The sequence below is a fragment of the Ptychodera flava genome, chromosome 2, assembly GCF_041260155.1.
Source record: "Ptychodera flava strain L36383 chromosome 2, AS_Pfla_20210202, whole genome shotgun sequence".
NCBI classification, from domain to species: Eukaryota; Metazoa; Hemichordata; class Enteropneusta; family Ptychoderidae; genus Ptychodera; species Ptychodera flava.
Genome location: NC_091929.1, coordinates 24,261,430 through 24,285,252, shown reverse-complemented (window position 1 = coordinate 24,285,252; position 23,823 = coordinate 24,261,430). Strand labels below are relative to the sequence as shown.

General features: G+C 36.4%; 3 protein-coding genes across 4 annotated transcripts in view; all 3 read left to right on the top strand.

The window, feature by feature from the left end:
- The window catches only part of LOC139117472 (uncharacterized), a 316,985-nt gene that overhangs the window by 272,657 nt on the left and 20,505 nt on the right, over positions 1-23,823 (top strand). Inside the window, exons 5-6 of the mRNA XM_070680604.1 lie at positions 175-300; positions 1,363-1,489. Of these exons, the coding sequence (XP_070536705.1) occupies positions 175-300; positions 1,363-1,489 (253 nt within the window). The remainder of the gene's footprint in view (positions 1-174; positions 301-1,362; positions 1,490-23,823) is intronic.
- Positions 6,550-13,134, top strand: LOC139117464 (uncharacterized). Its single transcript, XM_070680589.1, has 7 exons — positions 6,550-6,595; positions 7,685-7,945; positions 8,696-8,752; positions 9,622-9,720; positions 10,915-11,040; positions 12,310-12,436; positions 12,632-13,134. Exons 2-7 carry the CDS (start codon positions 7,700-7,702, stop codon positions 12,784-12,786), a joined length of 810 nt encoding a protein of 269 aa, XP_070536690.1. The 5' UTR covers positions 6,550-6,595; positions 7,685-7,699; the 3' UTR covers positions 12,787-13,134.
- On the top strand, positions 17,971-22,628 carry LOC139117508 (indolethylamine N-methyltransferase-like). Of its 2 annotated transcripts, none has more exons than XM_070680685.1 (3): positions 17,971-18,186; positions 21,263-21,470; positions 21,890-22,628. In XM_070680685.1, the coding sequence occupies exons 1-3, from the start codon at positions 18,042-18,044 to the stop codon at positions 22,230-22,232; spliced, it is 696 nt and encodes a 231-aa protein (XP_070536786.1). In that variant the 5' UTR covers positions 17,971-18,041; the 3' UTR covers positions 22,233-22,628. The 2 variants fall into 2 exon arrangements, with proteins under 2 accessions (XP_070536786.1, XP_070536796.1); XM_070680695.1 differs by having other exon boundaries at positions 21,893-22,620.

Below are 23,823 nucleotides of genomic sequence, written 5' to 3'. Positions count from 1 at the left end.
AGAGAAGAAAAAGGAAAATGATGACGATTAATGAAATGAAAATACTGGTAGTAAACTGAAACTTACTGTTCAACGACCTTTGACACACAATGTAACACCGTCAGAAATGTATGATTTAATTCATTTAATGTGCTTAATATATCGCTTGATTTCATTTCATTTTATGATTCACAGGGTGATGCTTGCATCGCAGCAGGGTCAATCATGGCGATCGTGGCTTTTGTCTCAGCGATATTGGCCATCATCAATTCTGTTTTCTGCTGTATGGGGTGCTGTTGTAAGAATAAAAAAACACAACAGGTTAGAATGCAACTTTATTGTGTCTTCATATGCGACATTTTAAGCAATAGTCTACTTCTAGTTAGTAGACAATCCTAAGACAGCAAGTTTTGGAGTACCTTCAACACAATTGGAACTAATTTGGGATAATTGAATTTTTATATTTTTTAAATTTCTCGAAAGTGTTAGGTGTAAAATAGTTGAATGTTGCAATAATACAAATTACTCATAAAAATAAGTGTGTAATGCAAAACAAAATAAAGATGAGATTACATTGTACATTAAATCGGTATTACTTCACCATCCAAGTATCCCAAATTAGTTCCAATCGTGTTCTTTGCTCCCTATCTCCTAGAATTAAATTTATAAACACAGTGCGGACGTATTTCAAGGAGTTATCTTGATTCAAGTTTATCAATGAACACAGACCAATTATTTTTTGAACCAAATTCCAGAAAAATCTCTGTTCACGCTCTCATCAGATAGCTTGATAGCTTCGTTTGATAAATACAATGTGTACAGAGTAATGCGGTGAGGATGGCGATATCTCTGAACAAAAAATACAATTTTGTGAGCGATTCACTGATCCAATTCCATCAGCTCCCAGATAATGCAAAGGTCAAGTTAACTATTTTGCGTAGAAGGTAAAGCGTGGAAGTACATGGGTGACATGGTAGGGGCCATGATACTCAACATAATCAACAGATACGTTAAAATATGACTCTAGCTACCAGCAATAAGATCGTTAAGCAAGTATACAGATCTGTCGTCCAAGCTGTGAAACTCGATCTTGAATTACTTTAAAATTTATCAAGGAAACGTGAAATTTAAATTAACACCTTTACTACAAAGTTTACCAACCTCATCGACTTTCACATGTTTAAGCGGTGTAATGTGATAATTGTTTAGCGTTTTTTATCTAATGTTATTCATGAGTGAGAGGAAGACCGGAAGGGCATAAGTGTGCTACAATTCGTGATTATTTTGCAAAAGGACAATTATATCAAGATATCTCGAACGAGACACGTTTCTTCTATGGCTAACCATAAATTTTGACACAATTACATCGTTCATTGCATACAGGTAATATATTTTACTACACAAGAAGGACCAATGGGAGCCAGGAACATGATGTACTCAGTACAAGGAGTTCAGCCTTCGGGAACAGTTTTCATGACTCCAGCTACCTCACAGAATATGTATACAAACAGTGAGTATACATCCATCAGACTGAAGCTGTTTTTAGCGTCTAAATATCACACTATCAATCCCCTCACATGTGGTCACGTAAGCCATAAACGGTTACATCTAACAAATGACAAGTGGGTATGTTTACCCATACCTTTTCGAAAATGTACGGCTTTGTACGGTTTTCCCAAGTGAGAGATCACATGGAGACGCATCGAAGCGTTTCAGTGAAAAAAATCGAGACTGGACCTAAATTGTATTGCATATCCATCATCGTTGACAACAAACTTCACTGCAGTTCCGTTAAATTATATTTACCCGATTAAACTGAAGATGATCATAAACCCACACTACAAACATATTTGCTAATTTTATAAACATTAACATCAGTAGTATAGTTACCACAGTTTGCTTGTGTAATATAATAAAGTTTTTGAATTTGGCTTCAGTAGTTAAATTTGTCACTGTATGAAATATCCTGTTCACAGACTTCCCGACCTCTCAACAACTTCCAACAGCACAAAGCTCTCCAGCCTATCCGATGCAAAGCGGCTACACCATGGAGCAGACTATCCCAGGGGTCCCGTCTTACCCTGCAGCGCCTCCATACGGTCAACCAGTAAAGACTTAACCAGATCAGGCATTGTGTCGAACTGCAACCAACGCTTCGAAGGGTACACAGTTACGAATATAGCGACGTTCAGAGATTATGAACATTTATCATCGATATTGTAAAGTTTTCAAAAATTTATCAAACCGTTAAGTACAACAAAATGATGCATGAAGTTGCGAAATAATGAATGAATAATGTAGTTCCGTTTTCTGTTGAAAACGGAGACTTGATTGTGTCATGATCATTTGCAGAACAACCATTAACTCATTATGATATTCATGGAAATCAGAGGCGTAGAATCTGAGTAATGCTGTCATTTACAAGTGCAACTTTGATGCGAAATTTTGGTCAAACTGTTTTTCTCTGATAATAATAATAGATACTTTCTGTATAAATTCATGTTATATGTTTATGTAATACATTTTTGAAAATATGGGATTTTAAAAAACTGGGATTTGAAAATATTTTGGTTCTCCAATTTTTAACATTTTTAAATTTCACAGTAAGTGATTCAATAAAAAAATGAATGAATAAGACATTTCATGTCATGCAATGGCTGTACTGTTAATGTAAATAAACAATCAGAACAATATTTCCTTGCCATAATCTACATAATTGTCATAAGTTCCATAATGACAAACTCAATGTGACAAACACAAAAAAACACGTCACAGATAGACAACAAACATTTACTGGTACACACAACAAAGTCAAATCTATAGAAGAAAAACGTATGGACCTCTGGAAAAAAGATAACCTGAAGTAATTTTATAGCATTTTATGACTTTTATTTTGGAAAAATCTATGTTTATCTCATGTCTTACACGATGTATGATATATCATGCAATGCTCACAGTGTGTCGTTCGTGTTATGTTTATTCAATGTCCAATTATCACTGTCCTTTAAATCAGGCAGTCGATTTCAATGAAAAGGCAGCGAGACATAATAACACAACAACGCATTCTCACTCAATAGTTTTGTAAACTGTATGACACGCAATGCGAATAGCTTAGATTGGAACGTTGGGATCCCATTATAAGAATTGAAAGTTTTGAAATCCATAATGCATAAACGATGGATAATTGGCATGAATGTAATTGATTAGAATAGGGTGGTTACAAGTGTAAAAGAAATTTAATTTTGGAATTTCACCAAAAGTCATACACGGTTGATCCACTATATATGTAAGACTATGAGAAAATTATGAACAATTTTTTTCCAATATAAAACTGGTAACATCTGTGCATTTACAATGTTGGACAATTGACATCAATATACTTGATTAGAGTATAGTTGTTAAAAGTGCAAAAGAATGTTCGTCTTCTCCAGGCCATGAGTAGAGGCATGGCATAGGGACACTTTTTTAGTCACTAAAGTATCTGCGGGACACTGCTGAAACCGGAACTATATTCTAAGTTAACGTTGTTTACGTATTGAAAATAAATTGTAGTTAGGGTTTGAGAAACAAAATTTGAATGTATCTCAGGTGACCTTATGTGCGATCTTACGGAGCCTTCCTGTGGTAATTGATAGCCCTTATATTGGAAAAAATCTAAAGACTTGTTCTGTTTCTCGCTCGTAGATGATACGTTCTGGTACATGGTAAACTACACAGGGCTTTTACACATCCGTATATTTTACACCATTGTGTGATATCACTTTAGAGCTTTAAAAGGGCAATAAGCAATATTATTTGCTCCGACTATCCAGTCAGTGCTACTGATATATAGCGCTTGCGCACTGACCTTCGACCTGCAAACCAAGACAAAGCTATTTCCACCTGAACAGGTAAGTTCTCGACCGATCACTTTTCGAATTTCCAAGGTTGCTTCAGTTGTCGTAATAACACTGGACATTTGCACAAGATGCTGAGTTGGCAGGTTTGATATTCATGGAAATCAGAGGCGTACAATCTGAGTAATGCTGTCATTTACAAATGCAACTTTAATGCGAAATTTTGGTCAAACTGTTTTTCTCTGATAATAATAATAGATACTTTCTGTATAAATTCCTGTTATATTTTTATGTAATACATTTTGGAAATATGAGATTTTAAAAAACAGGGCTTTGAAAATATCTTGGTTCTCCAATTTTCAACATTTTTAAATCCACAGTAAGTAATTCAATAAAAAAATGAATGAAAAAGACATTTCATGTCATTCAATGGCTGTACTGTTAATGTAAATAAACAATCTGAACAATATTTCGTAACCATAATCTACATCATTATCATAAGTTCGATAATGACAAACTCAATATGACAAACACAAAAAACACGTCACAGATAGACAACAAACATTTACTGGTACACACAACAAAGTCAAATCTATAGAAGAAAAACGTATGGACTTCCGGAAAAAAGATAACCTGGAGTGATTTTATAGCATTTTATATGACTTTTATTTTGGAAAAATCTATGTTTATCTCATGTCGTACACGATGTATGATATATCATGCAATGCACACAGTGTGTCGTTCGTGTTATGTTTACTCAATGTCAAATTATCGCTGTCCTTTAAATCGGGCAGTCGATTTCAATAAAAGGGCAGCGAGACATAATAACACAACAACGCATTCTCACTCAATAGTTTTGTATACTGTATGACACGCAATGCGAATAGTTTAGATTGGAACGTTGGGATCCCATTATAAAAATTGAAAGTTTTGAAATCCATAATGCATAAACGATGGATAATTGGCATGAATGTAATTGATTAGAATAGGGTGGTTACAAGTGTAAAAGTAATGGAATTTCACCAAAAGTCATACACGGTTGATCCACTATATATGGAAGACTATGAGAAAATTATGAACAATTTTTTTCCAATATAAAACTGGTAACATTTGTGCATTTACAATGTTGGACAATTGACATCAATATACTTGATTAGAGTATAGTTGTTAAAAGTGCAAAAGAATGTTCGTCTTCTCCAGGCCATGAGTAGAGGCAGGGCATAGGGACACTTTTTTATTCACTCAGGTATCTGCGGATTACTGCTGAAACCGGAATTATATTCTAAGTTAACGTTGTTTACGTATTGAAAATAAATTGTAGTTAGGGTTTGAGAAACAAAATTTGTATGTATCTCAGGTGACTTTTATGTGCGATCTTACGGAGCCTTCCTGCGGCAATTGATAGCCCTTATAATTGGAAAAAATCTAAAGACTTGTTCTGTTTCTCGTCTGAGATGATACGTTCTGGTAAACTGGGCTTTTACACATCCGTATATTTTACACCATTGTGTGATAGCACTTTAGAGCTTTAAAAGGGCAATAAGCAATATTATTTGCTCCGACTATCCAGTCAGTGCTACTGATATATAGCGCTTGCGCACTGACTTTCGACCTGCAAACCAAGACAAAGCTATTTCCACCTGAACAGGTAAGTTCGCGACCGATCAGTAATATAATGGGGCTTTGGTTCACCTTCACTGCGTATTGTCGTCTGCAAAACCACACACAAAGTCGACAAGCAATATCTAGCTTTGTTGCATATTTGCAACGATTTCAGAGCCAGAGCAAGGATATCGGTCAAGTTTCTTTATCTCAAGTCGTACACGATGCATGATATATCATGCAATGCACACAGTGTACCGTTCGTGTTGTGTTTGTTCAATGCCAAGTTATTGCTTGTCCTTTAAATCGGGCAGTCGATGTCAATAAAAGGGGAGCGAGACATAATAACCCAACAACGCGTTCTCACTCAATAGTTCTGTATACTGTATGACACGCAATGCGAATAGTTTAGATTGGAACGTTGGGATCCCATTATAAAAAAATTGAAAGTTTTGAAATCCCTAATGTCTAAACGGTGGATAATTGGCATGAATGTAATTGATTAGAATAGGGTGGTTACAAGTGTAAAAGAAATTTAATTTTGGAATTTCACCAAAGTTCACACACGGTTGATCCACTATACATGGAAGTCTATGAGAAAATTATAAACATTTTTTTTCCAATATAAAACTGGTAACATTTGTGCATTTACAATGTTGGACAATTGACATCAATATACTTGATTAGAGTATAGTTGTTAAAAGTGCAAAAGAATGTTCGTCTTCTCCAGGCCATGAGTAGAGGCAGGGCATAGGGACACTTTTTTATTCACTCAAGTATCTGCGGAACACTGCTGAAACCGGAATTATATTCTAAGTTAACGTTGTTTACGTATTGAAAATAAATTGTAGTTAGGGTTTGAGAAACAAAATTTGTATGTATCTCAGGTGACTTTTATGTGCGATCTTACGGAGCCTTCCTGCGGCAATTGATAGCCCTTATAATTGGAAAAAATCTAAAGACTTGTTCTGTTTCTCGTCTGAGATGATACGTTCTGGTAAACTGGGCTTTTACACATCCGTATATTTTACACCATTGTGTGATAGCACTTTAGAGCTTTAAAAGGGCAATAAGCAATATTATTTGCTCCGACTATCCAGTCAGTGCTACTGATATATAGCGCTTGCGCACTGACCTTCGACCTGCAAACCAAGACAAAGCTATTTCCACCTGAACAGGTAAGTTCGCGACCGATCATTTTTCGAATTTCCAAGCTTAAGGTTTTTTCAGTTGTCGTAATAACACTGGACATTTACACAACATGCTGAGTTGACAGGTTTGAACTCTTCGTATTTCGGTGTGAAGATAGGGATAGAACAAGAAACTGTAATTTGCCAACATCGCATTTATACGGCAAACGACGTCATAATTTATAGCTAATAATCAGTGGGAACAACTCTAGCCTGACAGCTACACACAAGATCGTTGACCGATATGCGACGCGGTGTCGTTTGGTTATATCTCCGTATATGATACAGGCTTCTAACACTGACAAAATTATCGAGGTCACCTTAGTCTTCCCATTTTACGTTATTTTCTCCCGATAAACCAGAGATTTCAGTTTATAAATCAACACATTTGCAATACGTTTAGCTTACTCGACTGTATGGTATGTTTGGCACGATTTCAAGGCCAGACCCAGGATATTTGCCACAAATCTTTATCTAGAGGTAGAAGCGATGTTTCATATATCATGCAAAGCAAACATTGTATCATTTGTGTCATGTTTACACATTGTCAACATTTCTACTTTACGTAGTTACGCTGGACAGTATTACAACCTTTGAAAAAATCAGATATTAAGTAGATTGTCCGGTTCAAATTACGGTTACAAGCTACTTTTTGCTATTGTGCGATTTCATTAAAAATCGATGGTACAGTAAAATGTTGACGTCATGTTTATTTATATCAGAACGTCGACAGACATTATGATTTTACCCAGCCTAACCTCATACATTAGGGTTTGTCCATTTATTATGCTATGGGTAAGTAGGCGCGTCCGTTCCGCAGAACTTAACAGGGTGGAGTACAGATAGGCACAGCATCCGGGTTCGTGACATGTGACTTCAGTAAGTCATTTTGAAGAAGTACTGAAAGTTCAGTAAAAACAATGACGTGCGTTGTACAAAAAAAAGAGATGTGTTCATCTGACGTGGAAGTTATGGATTAATTTATTGGATGCATCATTTTTTATCCGACTGTCTAAAGCAATTCTGTTTTTTTCAAATTGTCTGATTCATGACACAGATCCTATTTCATTGTTGCATCAACCCAGTGTAGACATGCAGCAGCCACAGCCAGCAGTACCTACATACCCAGTAGGACAGTACCAACATTCACCAATAATTCTTCAAACCTCGAATCAACAAAACCAAGGAGAGAGATCCGGTTTTCCTCACAAGACAGTCGCTTGTATTGGCATCATCCAAATAATCTTCGGTCTTGCCTCAATAGCAGCTGGCATAGTCGCCATCGCCGGGTACTGTTTGTTCCATGAGGGTGGCGTAGGGATATGGTGTGGAGTTTTTGTAAGTATCCGCTCTCATTAAATGCCTTACAACTTTACCTGTATATTCTGGACACCTATTGACAAATATCTCTTATCTCTTATGATATGGCATTACCGCTAGTACGCAATACTAATTTTGCAATCTTCAGACTGTTCCAATTCTGCGTAATCTTGGACCTATTTCATTCGCCTAATACCTTTCAACTGCTGAGTAGGAGCATACAAGGATTCAAATTTTACACATGGACATTGTAATATCGATTTTTACAAGGCAGGTCAGTTACCGGGGTCACTTATTTGCAATCTATGTAAACATCGACCTTATATGGCCGCAGGACGACCATTCCGTCACAATTTACCCTATGTTCTGTGCCATTACTTGGACGCAAGTCATTGTCATTGAAACTCTATACAAGGACAATGTACTAAAATGTTGATATGTATGTCAACCTATGACGTGATATGATCCAACGTGGCCCTTAAGGCCGCCGTTCTTTTATAATTTTTTGCATGTGCAGTCCATTCGGCATATATTTCACTGCAGGTCTATTTAACTCAATCCTGGTACGAGGACAATCTACCACGACGTGCATGTGCGTGTCAGTCTAACTGCAAAATGATCAATTCACGATACAAGTAATGTTACAGCCTTATAGGCCTACAGCTATGAAATAACTGTTTTATTTGATGATAGCCTAGTCTGAATTGTAACGTTAACAATATTGATCTTGTGTGTTGATCCATATATTACATTTCTTCCATTTTGAAGATCCTAGTGACAGGGGCCTTGGGATGTTTATCCGCATCGAAAAAGAGCACCGGACCCGTGAGTACTGAATCTCTACGTTATGTACATCTTGAAACGTGTGATAATCCTGGTGTCGATCGTTATATTTCACAAGGAGATATCACGGTTCAGATGTCAACGGGACTCGTGATCGATGCGACATTGAGTTAGAAACCAGGGTGATTCGTTGTGTCGTATCCTTAAACAAGACATTTATAATTATAGTTTATCAGGCTCCTGTTTATTGAATGTTAATATGATTAATAATTCTATTTTCAACAAATTACCAGATTAATTTTTTAAGTATCTTACGTTAATCCTTCACCTTTTCCGTACAGAAGATTACCGTGTGTAGAGTCATAGGCGGAGTAATACATTTTTGTTTCAGAGTGATAAGGCTAAAATTTCAATGCTAATTCAAACGTTCAATGTCGCACCTATTATATTTGTAAAGCCTGCTTCAAATGTTGTCGACGTGATTACGATATTACAGAGGTGTTACCGTTTGAGTTATTTGAAATATCAAAGCCGCATTTCCCTTTCCCTAGTTATCCTTCAGTTCTTGTTGACATTGACAATTTCCACGGCAATCCATTTGCCTCGCTTCTATATTTGTTAATGGCCGACAAACAACCTACTTCTTCACTGGAGGTCAGTGGCGTGTACTAGACATTTAGAAGCAAGTCATACATATTTTCATTAGGGCATTCAAAAAAAGTGGCGAAATTGTTTAGTGCTACTGACCTAAAAATACCATGTAATTTTAACTGAAATGACATGTCAAGTCTTATTGGACAATCGGATGGCCTCCCAGTGACAATGTTCAGTCGCCTAATGAAATAAACTACACTGTCACTATTGGTGTTATGCTTTGCATCAACTTCGTTCTCACATTCTTCTTCTTTCAGATTGTAGCATCAATGGTCTTGTCGATAATCAACGCGACTGTGTTCTGTCCAACGCTGCTCATTTTGAGTTCTATCGCTCTGGGAGTCGTTTATGACGATGTATGTATGTCAGGACTAGAATTCAAATGCCAACAATAACAGTGCATTTTACATATATATATATGCTATGTTGACAAGCTAAATGGGCGTTTGAACGTTCTTTTCGGAATAGAGTAAGAACTTGTAATTGACATACAAAATAAAAACAATAAAAAACCCTAAAAAGTTAGCAGTACTGGCCCTTAATGTCTCATACAAGTAAATAAACCGGTACAGTAGCTATTATTTTATTCTTGTGAATTTGCGTTCAAGTCCAAATTTCGTCCTAAATTACAATTAGTTTGTCGGCAGTAATAATGACAATTACACATACACAGGCTTCTTCGTTATTTCACATACAAGACTATGTTCAATATTACACATACACAGGCTATGTTAAACAGGCTATGTTCAATATTACACATACACAGGCTATGTTCATCATTATACATACACAGGCTATGTTCACCATTATACATACACAGGCTATGTTCACCATTACACAGACACAGGCTATGTTCACTATTACACATAAACAGTCTATATTCACTATTACACATACACAGGCTATGTTCACCATTACATATACACAGGCTATGTTCACATTACACATACACAGGCTATGTTAACTATTACACATACACAGGCTATGTTCACCATTATACATACACAGGCTATGTTCACTATTACACATACACAGGCTATGTTCACCATTACATATACACAGGCTATGTTCACCATTACACATACACAGGCTATGTTCAATATTACACATACACAGGCTATGTTCGCCATTACACATACACAGGCTATGTTCACCATTACACATATAAGGCTATGTTCGCTATTAGACATACACAGGCTATGTTCTCCGTTACACATACACAGGCTATGTTCACCATCACACATAAACAAGCTATGTTCACCATTATACATACACAGGCTATGTTCACCATTACACATACACAGGTTATGTTCACTATTATTCGTACAGAGGTATGTTCACATATACACAGGCTATATTCTTATATTAAATATGCACGGTATAGAAAATGGAAAAGGAAACTGGCTGATTGTAACGCAGGAAAGTGGAAAGTGACAGTTATTTGACCTTGGACGCACCACGCGACACAACAATACTGTCAGAAATGTATGATTTGATTCAGTTTGATTTTATTGAATATATTGTTGATTTTTTGATTTTATGACTCACAGAGTGATGCATGTATCGCAGCAGGGTCAATCATGATAATCGTGGCAGTTCTTTCAGCGATATTGTCCATCATCAATTCCGTTTACTGCTGTATAGGGTGCTGTTGTAGGAATAGAGAAACACAACAGGTAAGATTGCAAGATCAATTCTATTTTAATTTGCAGCCATCCATCAATGTACTTGATCTTTTTCTCTGATTTTACTTCTCCGAGACAATTCTACACAGGCCAGTTTTGTAGTACCATAATCTTTATCTCGTAGCATCAACTTAATCTGTACAGAACGTAATCTCTTGAGTATTGTTAGTTCTGCTTTAGTGGTGAACACCATACCTATCATATATAACACGATTGGAACTAATTTGGGATAATTGAATAGTGAATGAATGTCGGTTTAACCTGCAAATGTAGGCTCATCTGCTTTTCTTTAAGCAATGCAATTGTTTTTATGAGTAATTTCTAGTATTGCAACATTCAGCTATAGGGCACCCAACACTTTGAGAAATTGAAAAAATATAAAGATCCAATTCTCTCAAATTAGTTCCAATCGGGTTATATGCAATAAAGCTCGTCTTAAACCGTGTAATCACCGATGAATTCTTCATTTTTTGAACAAAATTCCAGTAAAATTTACGTCCACGCCCTCAGGCTGTAAACTGAGGAATCAATCATTCGATTGGTAAATAAAATTGATGCAGTGAGGGACCATGGTGATTGGTCTGAAGCAATAATACGGTCGCAATGTACACTGAGCCAATTAAACTGGCTTTCAGATAACTAAAGGCAAGGGTCAAATTCACATTTTTGGTTAAAAGGTGTGACGCGGAAGCACATGTGTGACACGGCAGGGTCAACGACACGAAAGATAATCAACAGATAAGTTTCAGTATGAATCTTACTACCAACAATAGGATCGTAAATACGTATGCGGGTGGAACTTTCGGGTAGTCTGTGGTCCAAAGCCGTTGAACTACATAGACTCACATCCTCAATCAATTGAAATGTGCCGAAGTGACTTTGGACATCAAATCCAAATTAAAAACTTTTCTTTTATAGCAATTTAACAACTTCTTTGATTGTCCCACGCTCAATATGATATTTTTGGTGTTTGCTTTTTATTGCTTGTTATTCATATTTTTTATATTTCGTTCTAATTTATTTTACCTGGTGTTATTGGACGCTTTTGAACATTTTGCAGTTGTAAATTGACCACTTTGTGTCCAAAAAGTGAATGACTAAACTAATGCAGATTTAGGGCTGTTGATTGTGTAAACGTGGTAATCTTTCGAAATAACCATTCCACAGCCTGATCAATGTGTCTCGAAAAAGTTACCTTAACTTCGTCTATGATTAGCCAGAAATTTTAACATATACAATTACATTGATAATTGCACACAGGTAATATACGTCACTACACAAGAAGGAGCAATGGGAGCCACGAATATGATGTACGCAGTACAAGGAGTTCAGCCTTCGGGAACAGTGTTCATGATTCCGGCTACGGCACAGAATATGTATCCGAACAGTAAGTGTTCGCGCAAGGAGATAGAAGCTACACTTTGAGAGCATAATATGAAAATGCTCGATAATTACGCGACAGCAACATCAGTAGTTATTAAAGTAATATTGTGCAATGGGATCGTACTGTCTTTCTGAACTGATTATATTTATAGCTACAGCTGTTAAATTATACTAATTTTGTGATATTTTCTGTCCACAGACTTCCCTACCTCTCAACAACTTCCAACAGAAGGAAGCCCACCACCCTATCAGATGCACAGCGGGTACGCTACGGCGCAGACCGTCCCAGGGACAGTCCCAGCGGTCCAATCTCTCCCGGCAGCGCCACCACAAGGACAACCAGTGAAAAATTAACGATATCAGACATTCAATCAAAGTTCAACCAATGCTTCTTATAATACAGTTACGATTATAGCAGCGGTTGGAGCATTGTATCAACAAGTACCATAGTATTCGAGAATTTCATTTTTTTTTCAAATCTGTGATACTTTTCAGTTCTAAAGTACAACAAAGTGATACGAAAGTGGCGAAATAATGAACTTACTGTAGTTCTGTTTCGTACTAAAATGTACTAAGACGTGTAGATATCATTAACATTTACAAAACATCGATTGTCAGAAACTGAAAAGAGACAATCACGTACTCAAGTGTGAATAATAACAACATTTACAAGAGCAAATTTTATTGATAAAGTTTGAATTATTCTCAGATAACAAGCTATTCTCTCAGTTTATTCTGGTGTATGTATGTATGTATGTATGTATGTATGTATGTATGTATGTATGTATGTATGTATGTATGTATGTATGTATGTATGTATGTATGTATGTATGTATGTATGTATGTATGTATGTATGTATGTAGTATGTATGTATGTATGTATGTATGTATGTATGTATGTATGTATGTATGTATGTATGTATGTATGTATGCATGCATGCATGCATGCATGCATGCATGCATGTATGTATTTATGTAATCCTGTCTGTTGATCTATGTAATCCTGTCTGTTGATCGGTCGGTCTGCTTGTATGTCGGTCGGTGGGTCGGCCGGTTGGTATTGTAATGTAATGTAATGCAGGCAAGTATGCACATGCTATTTAGTAGGTTGGTAGGTAGGAAGGCATATACATGGCTATCTGCCCGTCTACCTATCTCTACTTGTCCATTTATCAAGGTATCTTTCTGTGTTTTTGCTTTTGCATATATCTCTTAATTCCTCTTTTCAAGGGTATTTTTGCTGTTTTGTTTGAATTTTGTTTCCCATGCAAAAAGTAATGATTTTACTTGTTTGTTTATATCACAGGCAACTTCACAGGACCTCGTCGAAATTTCCAATTCAAACTATCATGCTTTGCCCTGTTGTATTCATAGCCAAAATGCCCTTTCCAGAAATTTCTAACAGACATAACCATTAAAAAGAATTGAGTAACAATTCTAGAAAGATCTGCATAGGCGTGTACCTATTTGACATTACGAGAGGGTTATTCAGTTGATATTTAATTTACAGGCTAAAGATAGACTATTACTCATATACTTGACTTTGGTCGGTTATGGATGAAAATGACGCATCGCCAGACTGTCATTTATTTTCATTTTTAATAATGTTTACACCAAGACACAAAAGAAAAGATAAAGCTATTCTCCTATTTAAATTTAAAGGGGGCGGTCGTCGGAACTCTGCTCAAAGGTTGCCAGGGATCCCTACGACCGATGTAAATACTGTATCTAGGGTACGTTGGCGATTGATGAAAGTTGAAATAAGCTTGTTAACAATAAATATCGTAAACTTGATATGTTGCAGCTATGTTGAAGTGATGCATATAGATATCATGCTTGAAATACATTGTTTATAAACAAGAAAGTCGCACACACGCAGTTCCGACGACCACCCCCTTTAACATCAGTTCTATCTAGTTCTAGCTCGTTATTGCTCGTTATTACTGGTTGCTATGCCGAGTTACTGCGTTTACAACCTCCCCTTGATGCCACCTTGAGATAACAGTCGTCGGTGCAAACTCCAAAACCCAGGCCCAGTCGAGCCTGGCCGGACCTCGGTTAGCCTACCCTCTGGGTTAGCGATCGAAAACGTCCGTACGAGCTATATAGCTTTAATTTTTGTTTCGTAGTACGTCGGTTCAAAAGTCCAAGACACAAATACTACCTCTTTGTAGATGAACCCATTCACAAATGTTAAAGCCAGGGGAAATGATATGTGAAATGACAACTAGAGCTAAATCAGACTTTTATAAATCTAGGATAAAAAAATACATTAACTCCCCTAAACAACTCTGGAAAACTCTACGAAGCTTAGGTACTCCATCAAAAAAGACAGGTACATCGAATTCCGATATTGGTTTGGCCTTTGGGGATGACATCAGTTTTGATAGTTCAAAGGTGACACAAAAGTTTAATGACTTCTTTACATCAGTTGCATCTTCATTACTTCATAAATTACCTGTAAGCAAAGGCCGTTTTGGTCGCAAACATGTTCAAGATTTTTACTCTAAACAAAATGTTTCTCAGAATTCTTTTGGGTTATCTGTAGTTGATGAGACTGTTATAATTGATATTATCGGTAAAATTGGTCAGATAAAGCAGCTGGTTTAGACGGCCATCCCGCTAGATTTGTAATCGATGGAGCTCAACAAATCAGTGCTCCACTTACAAACATTATAAACTTGTCTATTCATCATGGAGAAGTGCCATCTGAACTTAAACGTGCTAGAGTGATACCTCTTTACAAAAAAGGAGGTAAGACCTTTGAAGGAAATTATAGTCCAGTCTCAATGTTGAGCGTGGTCTCCAAAGTTTAAGGAAGAGTAGTTTAAAATATATTTGAACAATATCTTCAGAAGTTTGACATTTTGTATGAATTTTAAATCTGGTTTTCGGCCTGGGTTTTTCTACGGATACATGGCTGATCCACCTTACTAACTATATTAGGTCAAATATGGAGAAAGGGGAGCTAACAGGCATGGTTGTGATAGGTCTTCCAAAAGCCTTTGATACGGTTGACCATGCAGTACTCTTGGAAAAGCTTGATGCATGTGGCATGAATAAAGAGTCAGTACGGTGGTTCAAGTCATATCTGTCTGGTAGAACTCAGGCCGTGAACATGAAAGGTACTCTTTCCGATAATTACTCAATTGATTGTGGAGTACCGCAAAGCTCTATACTGGGGCCTTTACTTTTTCTAATATATGTAAACGATATGCAATCAGCAGTGTCATGCAAACTGCTCTTATATGCCGATGGTTCAGCTCTTCTTGTGTCTGGCAGATATGTTGAACATATTCCAGCAAAACTTAGTAAGGAATTGGGTTATCTCAATGAATGGCTAATTGATAATAAATTGTCTCTTCATGTCGGTAAAACAGAATCTATTCTGTTTGGTTCAAGTCGAAATTAAAACTGTTCGGAAATGCATGTTCTGTGTAGGGATGTCAACATCGCTGCAAACAGTGTGTGCAATATCTTGGTACTGACTTGGATCAATCCTTGTCTGGTGAAACAGTATCATCTAAGGTTATTAAAAAGACATGCTCTCGTCTCAAATTTTTATATCGGAATAAGAAGTTTTTAGATTTTCATACGAGAAAACTGTTGGCTAACTGTTTGATACAATGCCATTTTCTGAATGCCAATTCTCATGCATGGATGTGAAGTGTGGGGATTTCATAAAGGTTTTGCTATTGAAAAAGTTCATGATTTATTCTGTGAGTCTGTCCTTAACGTTAGTACAAGAACATGTAACTCTGCTGTTTTGGGAGAACTTGGTCGATTGCCATTACAATCAGTGAGATTGCTTCGTATTATTAAATACTGGCTGAAATTGTTACGTAGTGGCAATGATACATATATTAAACAATGTTATAATTATCAATTTGATATGGCAGGAAAGGGGTACTGTTGCTGGGCTTAAACTGTTAAAGACCTTTTATTCAGCTTTGGTTTAGGTATTGTATGGGTAATGCAAACCGTAGAAAATGAGGTTACTTTTCTTTCTGAATTCAAACAAAGAAACTCTGATAATGGTTCCCAGCAATATAAAATAAATCTTGATACTGTCTCCAAGCTGGATACTTATCGATTGTATAAAAGTAACCTTGTTTTCGAGAAATATTTAAGTGTTGTGAATATTGATAGATTTTAATTTTAGAAGGGCACTTTGTAAACTTAGAGTTTCAAACCATAATCTTTGCATTGAAAGTGGTCGATTCGAGAATATGCTAAGGGAAGACAGGCTATGCCAATTATGTGATATGCATCAGACTGCAAATGAGTTTCACTTCTGTTTGGTGTGTCCTGTTTACTCTGATTTGAGAAAACGTTTTCTGTCACCATATTATTATGAAATAACAACTCGTAGGAAATTTATAAAGTTGATGAATTCTCCGTATCATCGTACAATTTTGGAACTATCAAAGTATATTTTTTACAGTTTCAGACGAAGAGAGAATTCACTTTAAATATACCTTTCCAGAAATATGTTGTTTTGTTGTCAAACAAGTCTATGTGTAAGCCCAAGTTTGTCTCTGTTTATTTTTCCTGACCGAATAAACTAACATATTAGTGATACAATGCCATTTTGATTATGCAAGCTCTTACTGAATTGTGATTAGCTTCTTGACTCTAAAAAACAAACAAAAACTTCAACCTTCCCAAAATAAAGTTATACGGTTTGTCCTTGGTATGTCAGCAAGAGCACACCTTGAATCGGTTCACTTCAAACAAATGTTATGGCTACCTGTTAGCCACAGAGTCGCATATATAAAACTCAACCATGTTCATAGAGTTACATTAGCGCCGAAATATTTGTCTGATAATTTTGTTTTAACAGTCATGTCCATAGAACGAGATCCGGACCCTATTCTGTTTTTATTCAAGGTTGGGCTCGGTTTTATCAGAATAGTTTTGCATATACAGCCAGTGTTGAATGGAACAAAGTTCCAAGAAATATACACAGTATTACTTCAAAGTCTCTGTTTAAAAGAAAGTTAAAGGAGTATTTTTATGAAGCAATGAATCAACGTGAGCAAAATGATTTTATTAATTGTCGTCGTGCCGATTTGCTTGTAATTTTATTTTTCGTGGGACCACAGTGGAAATAAGTTTTTAACTTTTCTGTGTTATTCCAGCACTTCTGTCTTTGTCATTTCTTGTTTGTATTGTACGGTTATTTCTTTAAGTGCTAAATAAATCAACTCAAATCAAATCAAAAACAACTTGCAGCAGCGAAGCAAAACGCGATATTCTGACACTTTCTCAGGTAGAAGAATTAGATGTCGAAACCTTTAACCTGAACACTAACTCTTCTATTTGGGCAGTGACGTCAAACAGCAAGCCTGTGGCAATCAGAGTGCAACTATCAAAACTAGTATATGCGTCCGTTTTTGCCCATTGTGATAAGGATCAGATGTTTTTATGGCAGGAACGGTGCGTGAGAGAGGAAATGTGTTTGTTTTTGATTGCTGACCTAAGCGGTTCGGCTATGCTCGGCTACGCTCGACTGGGCCAAGGCCAAGGCGCCAGCTGACGCGTGCAGGTCACAGGACCTAACGAATTGACTAGACAAACTACCCTACGTGGCGGTACAGCCTAAAGGTATGGCGACGGTATACAGAGGAGATGCTTGTAATACAGACTTTGAAATCACGACATACCTCAAAACTTTGGTATTCTCAGATCTCGAAGCCATACAGACAGCTAATGCATTTCGTTCCGACATGTTTAAAGAGACATTAAGCAAATGTAAGTATACACTTAAATGACCTAAGTAATGTCTGGTCTATGTTTTCAAAAGACATTCTTCTATCTTTGCATGTAGTTCCTGTCTATCAGTGATTTGATCTCTAGTCATTGTGATATATTCTCGTCAATTTTATAGTTGTTTGAGTTCAATGGCGTAAAATCAAAATATGGCACGGCCTTGACAAGATAACGACAAACAGACGTGATAGACACCATTACCACAGAATTGCATGCCAGGAACTGCCGATAATCGTTTCAGACTGGCTGACTGTTAACACGGTGCCTGCTTCAGGTATCGATATCCGACCATTTAATTTTACAGCATTTAAATGAATTTTGGCCTGTGAAATTGAAGGGTAATGTATGTATGTGTGTATGTGTGTATGTGGTGGTGCGTGTGTGTGTGTGTGTGTGTGTATGTATGTATGTATGTATGTATGTATGTATGTATGTATGTATGTATGTATGTATGTATGTATGTATGTATGTATGTATGTATGTATGTATGTATGTATGTATGTAATCTTGCCTGTTGACGGTGGGTAAGCCTAATTCACATGCCGCGTGCTACGTGCCGCGAGCAGCGAGCCCAAGTGGCATATATGCGTGTGCATATATCTCTTAATTCCTCTTTTCAAGGGTATATCGCTGTTTTGTTTGATTTTTGTTTCTTACGTAAAAAGTATGTAATACTCTTCACATATTTTTTCCTATGTAAAAAGTATGTAAGAGTAGTAGTAGTAGTAGTAGTAGTAGTAGTAGTAGTAGTAGTAGTAGTAGTAGTAGTAGTAGTAGTAGTAGTAGTATAGTAGTATTTATTATAGTGACTAGTGATAAACACCAAGCCACAACGGTCTTATTAGTCATTTTAAGATAAAGTTAAATACATGTGAGGAAAGCTGCTCCTAGAACATCCAAAAACAAACAGTTACAGTTTCACAGTACAAATCAGGCAAGTCATTTGAAAACCAAGATCAACGGCTGAAAATTAACGTGTTGTATATGTTAGCGATTGTCGTCTTTGTAAGCTTTACAAATAAATTTGATTGTACGCCCACTGGCGTTATTAATAAAAAATCGAATTTCTGAACATCTGAGTAATCTTCAAAGTTTCTACAAATATTATAAACAGCACCAATAAAGTTGTCCGGTAATCATTGTACAAAGAACAATGTAATAAAAAATGCATTTCATCCCCAAGGGCGTTGTCGTTACAATAAATACATTTGCTATCTTGTATAATTTCTCCTCTATATCTGCCGGTTTCTACACAAAGTGGTAATATACCAAATCTAAACTGAGCAAAAGTGAGCGGGTACTTCTCTCTAAATTATATAATAAATAGTTTTCCCTTTGATAGGCCCTTTTAAAAATCTTATAGGTACGTAGTTTGGGTTGGTTGTTTACTTTGTCAGACCATTGAATTACTTTGTCTGCTCAACTTTTTCTTTAACTTTTACCAGATCACAACAACCTCCATTTTCCAAAACATCAATATCTAAATAGTCAAAAATTTCATGCAATTCATAACTAAAATTATTAATACATAAAGAGTTATCCCGTAAGAAATTCGTTTACACAATCTGTTATGATCCATATTCACCAGTCTATTCCAGTATCTGACCATGTTGGTCCAGTGTCTAGTTTTGATGAAATCCAACAAGTATCACCTTCAATGGCTGAAGTAGGAGCAAATTTGTAAACTCCTAGAAAAAAATCTAAGAGCTCTATTTTGGATATTGTCACACTTTACATGAGATGCAAATCCCCAGATAGCAGAACAATAGTCCATAATAGGTACTACACAGTTGTCATACAATTTTGTAAATGTACAAAACCCATATTTTTAATAGTTTTAAACTTTGAACAAATTTTACCAAGAGCTCTGCTTGCAGATTCTGCAAGCATCTCAGACATATATTTGAAATTTAAAGATTCTTCTAACAAGGTATTTACATTTTGTAACATACTCTAATTCAGCACCTGCTAATCGAAACGTGAAGTTACTTCTCTCTATACCTCTACGTCTGAAATGAACAATATGTGATTTACTTTTATTTATCAAAAGACGCCATTTTCTACACCATGAAGTAATGTAGTCTAACACCTTTTGTATGTTCTCTTCGTTGTGCGAAATTACAGCAATATCGTCTGCATATAACAGAGCTGATACATTATCATCGCCTATTTGAATGCCACAATTAATTCTTTTAAATCTACAACCAAGTCATTGATAAATACAGAAAATAAAGTTGGTGAAAGATTATCACCCTGCCTTACACCATGAAATGTATTGAACCAGTCAGTGTAATTGTCATTTACTTTGACACAAGCTGACGTATTTGAATATAATGATGCTATTGAATTTTATTACATGCCTCAAGGTGAATGCAAATCATCCGGGATGTTAGCGGGCCGGTGAACGATGTACTGACCGGTTTCCATGGTTACCCGGGCCAGTGAAGCCTTTCGATATTTTCGACGTCAAAGTAGACGCTTAACGCTAGATGTAAAATATCCATGCGCGCACTGCTATTTTGACTTTCGTTAAAATCTGTTTGATGCTGGTCGATAATGGTAAAATTGTTTGAAAATTCCCTGCATGTAACTAAATGTCATATCGCATTAACTGTGAAGAGGCATGTAATAAAAATATTATTGCCTGAATACATGGGTTTATGTGCCCTCGCAGCAGGAGACAATTTGCCCTCCTGGCGTCGGGCAAAGTGTCACCTGCTCTCGGGCACCTAAACCCATGTATTCAGGCAATAATATATTGTACATTTTTCCATCAATGTTATTAAGTAAAACTTTATACAAAAGGATATTTCTATCTACAAAATCAAATGCTTTCTGTAAATCAATAAAGGTTACAAAAGTAGGAAGATTGTTGTTCATTCTGTTTCTAATGATGGATGTAAGAACAAAAACATGATCTTGACAAGACCTATTTTTACGAAATCCATTCTGCCCGTTATTATTATCTAAAAATACAGTAAGTCTTTTATTTATGTAATACTCTGCTATTGCCGTTCATTCCAATTTACCTGATTTTACTTGTTTATTTGTTTCACAGGCGACTTCACAGGACCTCGTTTGTTAGAAATTGGTGGAGGTCCCAACATCACCAACGTTATACACGCCTGCACAAGATTTCCAGAAATCATTTTCTCCGATTATTCTGAAAACTGCAGACAAGCTGTCGAGAAATGGGTCAAAAATACCCCAGACGCATGTGACTGGAGTCATTTCATCAAGTCCGTGTGTGAAAAGGAAGGCAACGGGTAAGTTTCCAAAGAAACAATAAATCGCTAGCAATACTATTGGGAGAAAAGATGTATCGATTCGAGTTTGGCGTGTTCCTTTAGCATGATAGTATTGAATCTGGCACATTATAAAAGAAATTCATGGTGCGTAGGGGTTTTATAGTACTTCGATCATGGTGCACAAATCTTGACCCTTGGCTCGATTGTTGCGCAAATTAGAAGATGAATATCGCAATTTTCATAAAATAATTTACACCATAATTTACTTGTGATTATAATAGCATGAATATTTAGCCTCGATGGTTTAGCTAAAACAGGTGCCGTTGTTAATGTTAACAGACTGCATATAATTTCAAAATTTCATTCACCCGCTCCCAAAACCATTTGTTTGCTACCCTGAGGCAGTAGATAATACAACCTTTTGCGTTATTGACCAGCAGAAATAAATGGGAGGACAGACAGGCCATGGTACGCCAATCCATCAAAGAGATCGTACACTGCGATATCCATAAATCAAATCCACTGGAACCAAAAGTGTACGAGCCATTTGATGCCATCATGACGTCATATTGTGTGGAAACTGCCAGTCCCGACAAGGACTCATTCAAAGAAGCCATAAAGAACATCACTAACCTTCTAAAGCCTGGTGGCAACCTCTTCATGTTCACTGTATTGAATGAGACCTCTTACCTTGTAGGAGAAAGACAGTTCTACACACTGAAGGTCGACCAAACGTTCGTGAAAACAGCCATCATCGAGGCGGGTGTCATATCGTGTTAGCAGAGGTTCAAAGCATAGACACAGCTTTGTCAGATGCTAGTGGCTTATCATTTATGTCTGCCATAAAACAGTGAACAACTCATACAACTAAGGTGAACATGAAAAAAATCTCTTGTCATTCACGTCATACAATCGCCTGATATAAAGTATACTTATACATTTAATAACTGAATTTGCCTGAAACAAAAAATTAGATAATACAGGGGAAACTGTTTATAACGGTGTACATTCGTAACTTGCCGCTGCTGTAACAATGAAGGGCAATTATGCTTTTAGCCACTTTCAAATTGTTTATAAAAATAAATATTTTAATTTTAACCCTAAAATTAATAGACTGTTGTTTCGACTGTTGGTAGATTTGAGATAATGGACTACAATGTTACAGGTTTCTTATCTCAGCTGGGGCGGCAAAGTACTGTGGTTTCAACAGGGTTCGAACTCACAACGTACGGTACCCAGTCACAAAACGGAGAGGCCACAGACAAAACTGCTCGGCCAATTCCCCAATCTCAAAAACATTGGTTCAAAGTTCCAGAATCAGACACTAAGAAACGTGAACAGTCCTTTGGCTTCCTTGCAGGCTTGAGGTTGCACAAAGTCCACAGAATAAATCCAGCGTTGCTGTGAAGGTCTTGAAAAATCTTGAAGTGTAAAGTAACACGTCAAAGACGATATCCCAAATGTCTGACTGGAAATGTGTGCTGTCCCCTATTTATACCCATGTGGTTATATAAGAGAACATAAGAACATTGTAGAACTTCTATTGATATGCTAATTACTGCTCTAAAATATCTTCACTTACACGACTAAATTAATTTCTAGAATGTTCCAAATATGACTAATTGAATTCAGGGTCGTGAGGTCGTGAAGGACAGTGACCTTGAGAACTTTCTAGATTAATTGAACTCAAGTCATAAGTGTGGGGGAAAATGACCTCTATTACACATCCCTCTTCAAAAAAGAAAATTTTTCAAAGAAAAATCTTTCCTTTACAAATGTGATATTAGAAATGAATACAACAATAACTCTAAGTAAGAGAGAGACAGTTTGCAATTGAAATGTCTCTGCCCCTGATATGTAAATGTTAAACTCCTATAACATTTAACTCCATCCTTACAATCTCTAATTTTTTCCTTTCAATTTTTCTAGAAAAACAAGAGGGTTGTGATCAATATAACCACTATTTGCTGATTTGAAGAAGTAACAAAAACTTCGAGATGCTGTAAAGCTAATATCAAATATAAACTCTTTTTCAATAGTAGAATAGTTTCTTTGGGATTTGTTAATTTGCCTGAAAAGTAGCAGACAGGATGATCTATTCCATGAGTATCCTCTTGCAATAAAACAGCACCAGCAGCCATATCACTAGGATTTACAGCTAACTTGAATGGCAAACTGAAATCTGGTGCAGACAAGACTGGAACGATTTGCAGTATGGCTTTAAGTGTATCAAATGCCTGTTGGCATTGTTCTGACCAAGAAAACTTTACTTTTTGTTTAAGTAAGTTGGTCAAAGGCTAAGTAATTGTAGATAAATTGTGGACAGAATTTTCTGTAGTAACCAGCCATACCGAGAAAACACATCAGTTGT

What these genes read in the sequence shown, in the direction of transcription:
- LOC139117464 (XM_070680589.1), top strand. Translation starts at nt 7,700, where the DNA reads ATGCAGCAGCCACAGCCAGCAGTACCTACATACCCAGTAGGACAGTAC. An exon ending in TGGGAGTCGTTTATGACGAT is followed by an intron (nt 9,721 to 10,914) that starts GTATGTATGTCA and finishes TATGACTCACAG; the next exon opens with AGTGATGCATGTATCGCAGC. An exon ending in GGAATAGAGAAACACAACAG is followed by an intron (nt 11,041 to 12,309) that starts GTAAGATTGCAA and finishes AATTGCACACAG; the next exon opens with GTAATATACGTCACTACACA.
- LOC139117508 (XM_070680685.1), top strand. Translation starts at nt 18,042, where the DNA reads ATGGCGACGGTATACAGAGGAGATGCTTGTAATACAGACTTTGAAATC. An exon ending in TAAAGAGACATTAAGCAAAT is followed by an intron (nt 18,187 to 21,262) that starts GTAAGTATACAC and finishes TTTGTTTCACAG; the next exon opens with GCGACTTCACAGGACCTCGT. An exon ending in TGTGAAAAGGAAGGCAACGG is followed by an intron (nt 21,471 to 21,889) that starts GTAAGTTTCCAA and finishes GTTATTGACCAG; the next exon opens with CAGAAATAAATGGGAGGACA.